Source organism: Schistocerca nitens, chromosome 3 (assembly GCF_023898315.1).
Source record: "Schistocerca nitens isolate TAMUIC-IGC-003100 chromosome 3, iqSchNite1.1, whole genome shotgun sequence".
In the NCBI taxonomy this organism is placed as follows: Eukaryota; Metazoa; Arthropoda; class Insecta; order Orthoptera; family Acrididae; genus Schistocerca; species Schistocerca nitens.
In genome coordinates this window covers 994,945,950-994,960,201 of record NC_064616.1, presented here as the reverse complement: position 1 = coordinate 994,960,201, position 14,252 = coordinate 994,945,950, and the positions used below count along the sequence as shown (strand labels likewise).

Below are 14,252 nucleotides of genomic sequence, written 5' to 3'. Positions count from 1 at the left end.
AGTATCAGCCTATGTATCAGTATGACACTGAAACTTCCCAGTAGATTAAAACTGTGTGCCAGACCAAAGCTCGAACTCAGCACCTTTGCCTTTTTCGGGCAAGTGTTGTACCAGCTGAGCTACCCGAGCACAATTCACAATCCATCCTGACAGATTTACTTCTGTCAGCACCTCAGTTTGTAAGGTAGGACACAAGGTACTGGCGGAAGTAAAGCTGTGAGGGTGGGTCGTGAGCCACGCTCGGGTGACTCAGTCGCTAGACAACTTTCCCGTAAAAGGCAAAGGTCCCGAGTTCAAGTTTTGGTCCAGCACAGAGTTTTAACCTGCCAGGAAGTTTCATAATATCAGCACACACTCCACAGCACAGTCCACCGTAGACCGAAAATTTCATTCTGATATTAACATGACGTTGCACACCCTCTGGCCTGGATGTATGCACTGATTCATCTCCTGATGCAAGATGGCCCCCAACTGTTGTAAATGGTCCTCGATATCCTAGATACTGGCACTGGGACGGAGCAGACGTTCCAGCCATGTTCTCTCAGGGACAGATTTGGGGATCTTGCTGGCCATGGGAGTACCTCAGTACCACATAGGTAGTTCATAGAGACATGTGACAAATGTGGATGAGCATTGCTGTGTTGAAAAATGGCACTACAATACTGTCCGATGAGAAGGAACACACGAGGACGCTGCACGTACGTGACGTACTGGTGTGCTGTCGGAGTGTCCTCAATCACTACCGACCGAGACACGAATTCACGTGCAATGGTTCCCCACACTGTGACACTAGGAGCAAGAATGCTGAATCTCTCCAAAATTTTGGAAGAATCCGTGCTTGAAAATGATGGTAGTGAGGGGTAGTGTAGAACCGCAATACATCACTGAATGCAATGTGATGGCATTCGTCAGCAGTTCACACTTGCTAGTCGTGGCAGCACTCCAAACGCAGTTGTTTGTGTTGCGGTATTCATGGCAGCCTATGCGTGGGATGGTCATTTCCTAGTCACGGTGCTGCTAGACTCTCACCAAAGGTGTGGCAGGGCAGATTCTTGCAGGGAGTCCATTACTTGTTCTCAGACGGGTGGCAAAGACTTGAAGGGACTATGATGTTCTTCATGCGTAACGAGGCTACCCTCTTGTGATGGCCAGACATGGTGAACCAGTATCTTGGAGACAGGTATGCCTGCCCTCATGTTTTCATGAATTCCAGACAAGTATGCCTGTCCTTACATTCCCATGAATTCCAACATCTGCCCACTGCCACATCCAAACACCCCATAAATACAGATATTTTACAATTCAAGCAGCCAGCAAAATTAAGACCTACAATGATGTCTCTTTAAAACTATGTCATGTGCTAAAATGTTGTCTCACACAGTTTAACAAATGGTGACATCAGCTGTAAGTAGGGATAAATATGGAAAGTGTGAATTGAACCTAACAGTTTCATTCCGAGGAAGTTAATTTTCCTAAAATGATGAAAGGGACTCATTGTGCCTGCATTTTAGCTCGAGTAAGCTTATACGTAGAGGAGAGGAGAAACGACAACCCATTCTGCATGCAGACCGATGCTGGAAGAGGAGAAGTGCAATGCTACCAGGTATCAACCTCTGATGCAGTGCAGGAACTGTACCTACAATGTGTGTTTCAAGCAAGTATTCGTGAAAGCAGATGTATCAGAGTTTATGAGTGTGTAAATGTTACGTGTAAGTGAAACTGAACTCACCTTACAGAGTCACATATTTCAATGACACATATTGCAACAAAAATATGCATAAGTCAAATGAAATCACATTCAGTAATGGCTACTGTAATGCTACTACATGCAGTATTGTTTAAATCAAAGATTAGCGGGAACCTGATAGAAAATCTTCCAGCTTCAACTAATTCAGATTTGGGGAGTTCACATACTGAGATAAAGTGTGTGTATTGTACCTATGAGAAATGCTCTTTATTTGCTGGCTCACTTTTTATCTGCAGTTAATTTAGACAGCAAGATACACTGCTCCTGCAAAGGTTTGCCCATTCATAATGTCTTATATACAAGTGTATATGTGGCAAGAGTTGAACAGATCATTTCGTTAGTTAGTTAGTTAGTTAGTTACGTGTTCCACTGATCAATAGCACGGAAAAATCGTTATGATGCAGAACGTGTCAAATGTACAAGAAATGCACACAGGAAACGAGGTTTTTTTTTTTTTTTTTTTACATTATAGTGGTGTACCTAAATATTTCTATTATCTTTCCCATTCCCTAAAATGGCAAAAAATGCATATATTATATCTCCAGATTTATTTACTCATATTCAAGAATTCATCTATGGTATAGAAGCAGTTGTCAAGAAGGTATGATTTCAATTTGTTTTTGAAACTTATTACTGCTGTCTGTCAGACATTTTATTTCATCTGGTAATTTATCAAAAAGTTTTATAGCAGCATATTTTACCCCTTTCTGTGCCAAAGATAGGTTAAGTAAAGAATAGTGTAGGTCTTTCCTTTTTCTGGTATTGTAATCATGAATGTCGCTGTCAATTTTAAACTGGTCCATGTCGTTGAGAAAAAATTTCATTACTGAGTAAATGTACTGTGAAGCAGTTGTAAGAATTCCTAACCTTTTAAACAGGTAACCTTTTAAACAGATATTCTGGGGTAACCAACCAACGGCAAATAAAGTATTTGTAACTCAGAAAAGAGAAATTCAAATTACAAGTGGAGTTAAAAGGAATCATTCATGCAGAAATCTTTTTAAAACACACAAAATATTAACATTGACCTCACAATATATCCTGTCCCTTATGTGCTTTTCAGCTAAGAACCTACACATGTACAAAACCAATACTTATCAGGACTATGACACAAGAACAAAACATGACTTTCATGTTGACAGAAAAAACTTGAGTGTGGTACAAAAGGGAGTATACTACTCAAGCATAAAGGTGTTTAATGCACTCCCATCTGACATAAAAAATCTTACCAGTGAAATGCCAAAATTTAAGAGTAAATTGAAGGAATATCTTCTGAAAAAAGCGTTTTACTCTCTTAATCAATTCTTTAATGTAACATTGTAACTTAGATGTAATACTTTACTTTTAATATTTGCTATTGCCACTTTGTAACTTAATACATCTTACACCAGTATGGGGATTCGTGTTAAGGCAATTGGCACTATCAAATTTCTGCTAATGTATAGTTTGTAAAATGGAAAGTTGTAATTTATTATTTTATCATTTTATACTCCTGTTTCACAATAAAAAATGCTTACACCTGTAACTATTAACATATTTTGTTTCTTATACACCAATTGCAATTTACATTTGTTAGCATATACAAGTAGGCTACTGTGTTAATTTATACTGTGACTCGTTCCATATCCATGTAATTCTTTTGTATACTGGATCTACGGAACACGAATAAATAAATAAATAAATAAATAAATAAGATGTGCAACTATGAACTCCACACATTATTCTAACTACTTTCTTTTGAGCAATGAATACCTTTGCCTAAGTGTTGAGTTACCCAAGAATATTATTCCGTATGACATCAGAGAGTGGAAGTATGTTAGCTTACTGATTTCTACATCCTCAAAATTGGCAATCATTCTGATTGCAAAAGTTGCTGAACCTAGTCGCTTTAGGAGATCCAAAATATGAATTTTCCAATTAAGATTCTAATCTATATGTACACCCAAAAACTTAGTATGATCTACCCTGGCTACTGACTCTTTTGATGTGTTATGTTTACTGAGGAATTATACTTTTTGCAGCAGAAAATTGGATGTACTGTGTTTTTTCAAAGTTCAGAGCAAGCACATTCGCCGAAAACCAATTAATAACTTTTCCAAAGACCTTATTTGTATTATTTTCATGGCACTGGTAACCATATTCAGGGTTGCAGGAAGTCAAACATGTTATATCCCTAGAATCCTGATAACAACAGTAATTTAAGCTGTGTCACAGATCTGGTTTCTGGTGTCTATGAAAGACAAATAATGAAAAATAAAAATAATTAAATTTCTTACGATACATATTTTAGTCTTTCAGGAAACACACTTTGATTCAATGACTGACAGGAAAAAAATAGTTAAAAGGACGACGGAGGTTATGAAATCCACACAAAACTTATACATTCAATAGAGATTCATTTTTACCCAAAATAAATATGGTATTGCTTTTCAGTTACTCCCCAATGAATGGCCTTAATAGGTTGTGTGCTTGAAACTGTGTCTGTCAATGGCCCCAGCAGTGTGGTTACTACATGTCCAGCTAGCACTTCTATATTTTTAGGTTGTGATCTAAAAAATATTGTACTGGCTCCATGTGTAGTAGCTCTCTCTCTCTCTCTCTCTCTCTCTCTCTCTCTCTCTCTCTCTTCACTTGATTGGGCAAAACAGAACTTAGTAGCAACATATAGTTTTACACTGAACGAAACAAAACAAAGCTTTAGACAGTTAACAATGCAAACATCACATACAGTGATGCAGTCTCCAAAATACATTGAATACAACATGCATATTAAACAATGCAACTGCATTAATGGCACAAATTACGGCACTTACGCAGTTTAGCAGGTACGGAAAAAATTTTTCATTTTTTTTTTCAAAATTTGATCGATTATAGTCAAATGTGATACGCTGATTACGAATACGATATTTATTTTCGCCCCAGTCAATTATTTACATCAAAAAATTGTTTTAAGAACTTTAACTTTTGTCGCTTAATCTAAACGCAACTTTTCTAAGTCCAACATGGCAAAAAAATGAAATATCGAAATTTCGAAAACCTAATACATGGTTTGATGTACTCTTGTTTAAAGAACATGTATACGTAATATGAAGCAATTTGATGAACATATTGATCTGTAGCGTAGCCCACTTGAGGTTAGGTTGGGAGTTTTTTTTTTGGAATGCGGCCGCGGCAGCGGCCGCCTATGATTCGAAAATATTGATTTGACACTAATGAAGCCTGTGGGGGGATGGGGGGGGGGGGGGCACTGCAGACTCCCCCCACCGCATAACGACACATGATGATGAGTCAGATCAAATTTTGAAAAAAAATGAAAAATTTTTTCCGTACCTGCTAAACTGCATAAGTGCCCAAATTACGATATGCACTATAGTGGAAAGTAGTAGCAACTTTTCATTAATAGGAAATTTTTCTGGATTTATATCACACAAAAGCTGCATAATTTTTCTGTTACTCCTTAAAGAAAAGAGAATAATCTAGTTCATTTAAATGTTTAAAAAAGGTATGTTAGTGTAGTGCACTAACACGACCGTTGTAATATAACAGCAAAAGGCTTTAAACAATATGGCAGAATAAATAGTGCAGCAATTCAACTTGAACAACTGTGTTAATGATATTCTGGATTCACAGCGTTGATATCAGTGAGCATATTAGAATTAGACTGCACTTACGGAAAACCTAAAAGTTCGGTACCTCTGTGTATATCGTAATAAATAACGCGATTTATATTCATGATATGATGCACACACAACTTGCATAGCTGTCCACGGACGGGCAACTAAAACACATGAACAAACGCGGTGCACATTTGCAAGTAAGGCAGCAACAACAGTGAAAGCCTACTGCAACACACAACTGAAGAGAGTTGTAAAGTAGGGCCTACCTTGTATTTGATGCCAGCTTTGTTGTGCGGATTTTGTAGCAAAAGAAAATCATGGCCGTGAGCATGAGTCAGAGAAACGACTGACTCACGTTTTTGAAGAGAGAGGTGTTTTGAATAGTCGAAAATTTCCACGAGACCCACAAGCCTCATCGTCTTCGATAATGAAACATCAAATAATTATTCGAATCACAAAATGGTCACAACAAAAACAATTGACACATTTAAAACGTGAAGAGTTAACAAGCTTAATACAAAGATAGTCAGGTAATAAAATCGATAAAACTTTTAAAATATTGATAGCTCGAATAACAATAATTACCTACAATATGCGCACTTACAGATACATCTACTAGTGACCACACACTGCGCAGTTAACAGCTACTTCAACACCTTCCATAGATATTATTTGTACATACGCCCATGTATACGCCTACTATACGTATGGGAAGTTCCCATACGCAGTTCACAGAGCAGACAGAAAACCAGTTGAATGTTTACGTTGGTGTTGTATCCACGTAATATATTAACTTATAAGACTCATAGTGCAGACCAGTGAGACATCAGCACAAATGTTGGAAAATTGTAATGAATCACTGAAAGATGTCTACAAATGGTCTACAGAGAATAAAGTGACCTTAAATATTAAGAAAACAAATAGCATACGCTTTAGAATAAACAGAAAAAACAGTCCCCTAAAGTTAAAGCTACATAACACCTCTGTAGACGACGTGCCCACCACAAAATTCCTAGGGTTGCATATTGACAGCCAGCTTAGGTGGAGTGAACATGTCAAAAAACTCACAAAAAAGATATCTACAACGTGTTACGCACTTAGAGTTCTCTCCTCAGTATGCAGCGATGAATGTCTAAGAACTGTATATTTTAGCTATGTACATTCAGTCATAAGCTATGGGATAATTTTCTGGGGAAATAATGTACTCAACTTACAAACAGTTTTTAAAGTGCAGAAGAGGGCAGTGAGAATTATAACTAAAAGCAGTAAGTGGGCTCACTGCAGAGAACTATTCAAAATACTTGGTATTCTAACTGTTCCCTGTTTATTTATGTTCCACACTATAGTATATATAAAGAAAAATATAGTGAATTATAGTACAAACAGCATTTTACACAGCTATAGCACAAGAACAAGCCACTGCCTTCATCTAGATAGGAGAAACAAGCATAAGACCCAAAAAAGTTTCTTGTATCAGGGTGTAAAATTGTATAACAAGCTGCCACAGGAAATCAAAGAAATTAACAGCATGTACTGTTTCAGAAAAACTCTTAAACTGTATTTTCAGGAACACTGTTTTTACACAGTAAGTGAATATCTAAATGTTTGAATGTAATTTAAGTGACATAATGACATTGTATTGTATATTCTGTAAATGTATAACAAGCTGCACAGGACATCAAAGAAATTAACAACATGTACTGTTACAGAAAACCCTTAAACTATATTTTCAGGAACACTGGTTCTAAACAATAAGTGAATATTTAATTGTTTGAATGTAATTTAAGTGATAAATGTCATTGTATTCGTATACTCTGTAAATGCATATAAAAGTGTCAATGTATCTGCAAAAATCACTGTATCCAAACTGACAACATCCATACATTGCAAAATGTCTACGGATGGCTAATCAAATAAATAAATAAATAAATAAGGTTCCGAGACATCTCCCTCAGTGTATGAAATATTTTAAACCATAATGTATTCATACGAAGGCATATAAACGTATAGAAAGGTTTTCATCACAAGAAACTGTCGCCTGGATACATACATTCAAGTAGATATCTAACTGTTGTCATTCCCTACTCAATATGAAGAGGCCATCACAAGTTCAATAATATTGTCAAACGGTCAATCTATTGACCGTCTGAGAGCGCGTATTGATGTATTGTCAATATTAGTAATATTGACAAGCAGTATTGTCAATGCATATGGTAGTGAGCGAGTGAGGTCAAGTATTAGCGGTCTGACAATATTCTCTATTCAGATGATGACAGAGCTTCAGGAATCCAACCATGGGGCGTTAGTGTGGACTATTTATTTATCAATAGGCTGTTGTGTATATCATATCTCAGATTCAATTCTTAGGACTCTTAATACAAAAGAATGTTAATAGATCCATGCAAGGATAATCATTGTATACTTCGAGTCTTTTCCCAAATTGCTATATAATATACCAGTGTGTTATTTATTTTCAAATTAATGATGTGAGCAGTGTCTTAGAGGATCCTCCGTTAACCATGCTAAAGTGGTCTTTAGATTAGATTAGATTAGATTAATACTTGTTCCATAGATCATGAATACGAGACTTCGTAATGATCTGGAACGTGTCGGTTAATAAAAGATGTCTGTACAAGATATTACATTACACAAAATATTCCATGACACTAATGTTTAAGTTGTTTTTGCTCAATGAGTAGAAGGAGTTGTCATCTAGAAATTCTTTTAACTTATTTTTAAATGTTAGTTGGCTATCTGTCAGGCTTTTGATTCTGTTTGGTAGGTGACCAAAGACTTTTGTGGCAGCATAATTTACCCCTTTCTGTGCCAAAGTCAGATTTAACCCTGCATAGTGAAGATCATCCTTTCAAGTTTGAAAAATACGTCATATATCCGTAACGACTGGTAATAAGTCTGTGAAATACATGTCAATATCATCAAAAATCACAAAGTATAAAAAAGCGTTTTATGTTAATAGCATAAACAGGTCCTTGCCAGGCAGTTATAACTGCTTCACAGGTTTCCACAAAACTTTACTAGTTGTGCTAACTTATATTACAGAATTTAGAGCATTAGGGTCCAGCACCGAGCGAGAGATGTTCGTACAGCTGCCCACCCTGAGACGCGCATCTAAAAGGTTGTCAATAGTATACTGACGTCACATGTCTATATAAATAACAGCCAAGTCTCCCTCTGGATGCGCTATAGAAATCTGCTGCAACCCTACCCAGAATAACACAGGGTGCAATCATCCTAGCAATCCTAACGGGACATCCCATAACACATGCGAGACGTGTTGGCCACGTGCATGTGTTTTCCTGCCCAGTATGGCTCACGTACAGATGCAATATGTTTGCGTAGCGTGGCTGGAATTTTCGGTGTCCTACAACTACTGGTCTGGAGATGTCCTAATGCCACAATGGCGGATGAGGGACAGCATCATGCCTGGGATGGATGGTCTGCTTCAACTTGTCTTTGAACACCTGGACAAAGAATACATCTCCTTACTCTCAGAAATTTCTGTACATACATTGCCGCCATCTTGTTCGAATAAGACTGTAGAGGCTCCTATGTCCCAGCGCAAAGGATGTCTTGTGAATGAATGGAGCATTCTGATCGGTTCTCACTGAATTTACCCGCCAAACTGCCGCTGCTGCCAGTGTGGTAGCACTGTCAAACATTTTTTTCTGCATACAAGACTTTCGACAGCAAAACTATTTTGTACATATTGCCATATTGTACTGACAGTTAGACCCTGCAAAAGGGGTCTACAGATCGTCAAATATGGAAAGACACTTCCTCAATTACACTGCTCTGTGACTGACGACGGCAGCTTGAGTACTTTAGCACGAAACCAATCTCCACATACCATATCGTTGTAGTAAACACACAATTCGTATCCTGCGCCATACAAAATCGTCACTTCTGTATAGTGCATGTGTCTATCGACCATCAGACAGCATAAGCACCTGCACCGTATATACTCTTCTCAGCACTAGATATTCCCCGCAAGGTCGGGCGGTCATCCACCGCAGCCGACGCTCAAAAGTCATCTGCCCCCGCACACACACATGTGACCAGAGCACCCTCAGTGGTCCGAGGTGACTCTCCAAACTATTGTACAAAGGCTGGGTCGGTTCCTCTTGGCACAAAGGCGTTACTGTTTCTGGCCCCTACCTGCTTGCTTTCTGCACCCATCTCAAGACTCTGGGATTACATGAACATATGTATTTCTCATGGTTTGCCAGAATATCATACCATTTTCGCGATACTGCTCGATATCAAGCACTAAGCGGTATGCTACCGATCACTTGCACACTATAATGTCGAAGATATAGACTGGTAATTATTTCTCTAGAAACCCGCAACTTTAGCGAGGTGAAGGGTGCTGCAAACCACTGAGTAACTAGAAATTTATCTCGTCTGCCAAGACCTTTACATGAAAGCTCGAAAAAATAAAGGAAACTAATATTTCCACTCTCGAATACCGATGTGGGTGATATACCAGATTCCAAATCATCCTTATAATTTACAAAACAAATAAGGTGTTTTTCATGTTTAGAGAACCAGCAAACATGTCTTCCACCTGTCTTTCACTTGCTAGATGCACACAACACACACCACGCACCACGGGAAATACGAAGACGCGGTCAACCGGACAATTTACGTGGGAGGAAATAATGGTCCAGTGCAATCACACGTCTGTATTGAATCTTCACAAATTTCCATGGAGAACACACGCGATGACGGAGGCTTCCCAACACATACAGACTCTTAGTTCGATATTGAGCCGTCTAGAGGGCGACACGGTTAGGTCAGGTACATAAATGTATCGAAACAGGCCTTTCCATTCGGACAGCTCCTGCCTTTAGCCGGAAAAGTGAATCATTCTCGCTACAGGGCACCGCCGCCGCGCGCCACCCACCCCCAGACAGAATCATCCCAGGAAAGCGGCTACATATATATTTTATCACTCTACTTACAGTTAAATATCACGATCTTAGTCTCAATTGGACGACATTCGACGAGCGAAGTATCATTAATACACCCTGCTGATCGTTATGGCTCTGGAAACAGAAATATCTGTACCATTCTTATGACTTGATGTACATTTCCAAGTAAAAAAAAAAATCTTCCATTCCCATTGCTTACGCAGTATTTCACATCAGATCCATATGTTCCTTTCGAGTGGACATAGTCATTTTCTTTGCACATGTCGTAACACACACACACACATATAATTTATAAGCCTGATGCTCAAGGTGAACCTATCACACATCATCTACATCTACGTCCATACTCCGCAAGCCACCTGACGGTGTGTGGCGGAGAGTTCCTTGAGTATCTCTATCTGTTCTCCCTTCTATTCCAGTATCGTATTGTTCGTGGAAAGAAAGATTGTCGGTATGCCTCTGTGTGGGCTCTAATCTCTCTCATTTTATCCTCATGGTCTCTTAGCGAGTTATACGTAGGAGGGAGCAATATACTGCTTGACTCTTCGGTGAAGGCATGTTCTCAAAACTTCAACAAAAGCCCGTATCGAGCTACTGGACGTCTCTCTTGCAGATTCTTCCACTGGAGTTTACCTATCATCTCCATAACGCTTTCGTGATTACTAAATGATCCTGTAACGAAGCGCGCTGCTCTCCGTTGGATTTTCTCTATCTCGTCTATCAATCCTATCTGGTACGGATCCCACACTGCTGAGCAGTATTCAAGCAGTGGGCGAACATGTGTAATGTAATCTACTTCCTTTGCTTTCGGACTGCATTTCCTTAGGATTCTTCCAATGAATCTCAGTCTGGCATCTGCATTACCTACTATTAATTTTATATTGTCATTCCATTTTAAATCACTCCTAATGCCTACTCCCAGATAATTTATGCAATTAATTGCTTCCAGTGGCTGACCTGCTATATTGTAGCTAAATGATAAGGGATCTATCTTTCTATGTATTCGCAGCACGTTACACTTGTCTACATTGAGATTGAATTACCATTCCCTGCACAATGCGTCAATTCGTTGCAAATCCTCCTGCATTTCAGTACAATTTTCCATTGTTACAACCTCTCAATATACTATAGCATCATCCGCAAAAAGCCTCAGTGTACTTCCGATGTTATCCGCAAGGTCATTTATATATATATTGTGAATAGCAATGGTCCTATGACACTCCCCTGTGGCACACCTGAAATCTCTCTTACTTCGGAAGACTTCTCTCCATTGAGAATGACATGCTGCGTTCTGTTATCTAGGAAATCTTCAATCCAATCACACAGTAGGTCTGGTAGTCCATATGCTCTTACTTTGTTCATTAAACGACTGTGGGCAACTGTGTCGAACGCCTTGCGGAAGTCAAGAAACACGGCATCTACCTGGGAACAAGTGTCTATGGCCCTCTGAGTCTCGTGGACGAATAGCGCGAGCTGGGTTTCACACGAACGTCTTTTTCGAAATCCATGCTGATTCCTACAGAGTAGATTTCTAGTCTCCAGAAAAGTCATTATACTCGAAAATAATACGTGTTCCAAAGTTCTACAACTGATCGACGTTAGAGATATAGGTCTATAGTTCTGCACATCAGTTCGACGTCCCTTCTTGAAAACGGGGATGACCTGTGCCGTTTTCCTACCTTTTGGAACGCTATGCTCTTCTAGAGACCTACAGTACACCGCTGCAAGAAAGGGGCAAGTTCCTTCGAGTAGTCTGTGTAAAATCGAACTGGTATCCCATCAGGTCCAGCGGCCTTTCCTCTTTTGAGCGATTGTAATCGTTTTTCTATCCCCCTGTCATCTATTTCGATATCTACCATTTTGTCATCTGTGCGGCAATCTAGAGAAGTAACTACAGTGCAGTCTTCCTCTGTGAAACAGCTTTGGAAAAAGACATTTAGTATTTCGGCCTTTAGTCTGTCATCCTCTGTTTCAGTACCATTTTGGTCACAGAGTGTCTGGACATTTTGTTTTGATCCACCTACCGCTTTGACATAAGACCAAAATTTCTTAGGATTTTCTGCCATGTCAGTACATAGAACTTTACTTTCGAATTCGTTAAACGCCTCTCGCATAGCCCTCCTCACATTACATTTCGCTTCGTGTAATTTTTGTTTGTCTGCAACGCTTTGGCTATGTTTATGTTTGCTATGAAGTTCCCTTTGCTTCCGTAGCAGTTTTCTAACTCGATTGTTGTACCGCGGTGGCTCTTTTCCATCTCTTCCGATCTTGCTTGGCACATACTCATTGAATGCATATTGTACGATGGTTTCGAACTTTGTCCACTGATCCTCAACACAATCTGTACTTGAGATGAAAGTTTTGTGTTGAGCCGTCAAGTACTCTGAAATCTGTTTTTTGTTACTTTTGCTAATCCGAAAAATGTTCCTACCTTTCTTAATATTTCTATTTACGGCTGAAATCACCTATGCTGTAACTGCTTTATGATCGCTGATTCTCTGTTCTGCGGTAACTGTTTCAAATAGTTCGGGTCTGTTTGTCACCAGAAGGTCTAATATGTTATCGCCACGAGTCAGTTCTCTGTTTAACTGCTCAAGGTAGTTTTCAGATAATGCACTTTAAAAAATTTCAATGGATTCTTTGTCCCTGCCACGCGTTATAAACATTTGAGTCTCCCAGTCTATATCTGGTAAATTAAAATCTCCACCCAAAACTAAAAGATGGTCGGGAAATCTACTGAAAATATTTTCCAAATTTTCCTTCAGGTGGTCTGTCAAAACAGCTGCTGAGCCAGGAGGCCATAGAGACATACAATTACCATGTCTGAGCCTGCTTTAACCGTGACCTTCACCCAAATTATTTCACATTTCGGATCTCCGTCAATTTCCTTCGATACTATTGCACTTTTTATTGCTATAAACACGCCTCCCCCTTCACTGTCCAGCCTGTCTCTGCGGTATACATTCCAATCTGAGTTTAGAATTTCATTACTGTTTACATCTGGTTTCAGCCAACTTTCCGTTCCTAGTACTATGTGGGCACTGTGACCGTTTAGTAATGAGAGCAGTTCTGGGACCTTTCTATAGACGCTCTTGCAGTTTACTATTAACACATTAATATTGTCATTCCCTGTTGCGTTTTGCCTACTGCTACCTTGTCGTGTCTCAGGAGGCGTCTTGTCGGGCCTAGGGAGGACATTCTCTAACCTAAAAAACCCACATGTGCACTCTACGCATACTCCACTGCCCCTGTAGCCGTTTGCTGCTTGTAGTGCACGCCTGACCTAATCAGGGGGACCCTACATTTCTCCACCCAATAGCGGAGGTCGAGAAATTTGCACCACAGATCTCTGCAGAATCGTCTGAGCTTCTGGTTTAAGCCTTCCACTCGGTTCAAAATCAGAGGACTGCGATCGGTTCTGGGAACGACACTGCAAATAGATAGCTCAGATTCCACCCTGCTAGCAGGGCTTTCCGCCTTCACCAACTCCGCCAACCGCCTGTATGAACTGAGGATGACCTCTGAACCCAGATGGCAGGAGTCATTGGTGCCGACATGAGCAACGATTTGCAGTCGGGTGCACCCAGTGCTCTCTATCGCTGCCGGTAGAGCCTCCTCCACATCTCGGATGAGACCCCCGGCAAGGAGACAGAGTGAACACTGGCCTTCTTCCCCGACCTTTCCGCTAGTTCCCTAAGGGGCTGCATCACCCGCCTAACATTGGAGCTCCCAATCACTAATAAACCCCCACCCCCCGTGTGCCTGCTCGGACCTTCCTGAAGGAGCAGCCACATGTCCACTCACAGGCAGAGCAGGCGATGCCACATGGCCAGCCTCTACATTGACCCTCCGCCTCGTGTGACGCGAACACCGTTGAACCCGCCACTCCCCTTGGGGAGAGGGTGGCCCAACCGCGCCCGGAACCCGCGAACATGT

General features: G+C 40.0%; 1 protein-coding gene across 11 annotated transcripts in view; it reads right to left on the bottom strand.

The window, feature by feature from the left end:
• Positions 1–6,385, bottom strand: part of LOC126249060 (leucine-rich repeat-containing protein 58-like) — a 173,283-nt gene extending 166,898 nt beyond the window's left edge. For 6 of the 11 annotated variants that reach the window (XR_007545598.1, XM_049950701.1, XM_049950709.1 and 3 more), the window contains exons 1-2: positions 5,950–6,025; positions 5,631–5,783 (exon numbers count right to left, since the gene is read on the bottom strand). Coding sequence is in view for 7 of the 11 variants with exons in the window: in XM_049950701.1 (XP_049806658.1) it covers positions 5,631–5,780 (150 nt within the window). In the remaining 4 variants the exon portion in view is untranslated. Of the gene's footprint in view, positions 1–5,630; positions 5,784–5,949; positions 6,085–6,366 lie in introns of those variants that run through there. The other 5 variants (XM_049950703.1, XM_049950702.1, XM_049950707.1 and 2 more) reach the window with 5 other exon arrangements.
• Positions 6,386–14,252: the final 7,867 nt, after the last annotated feature.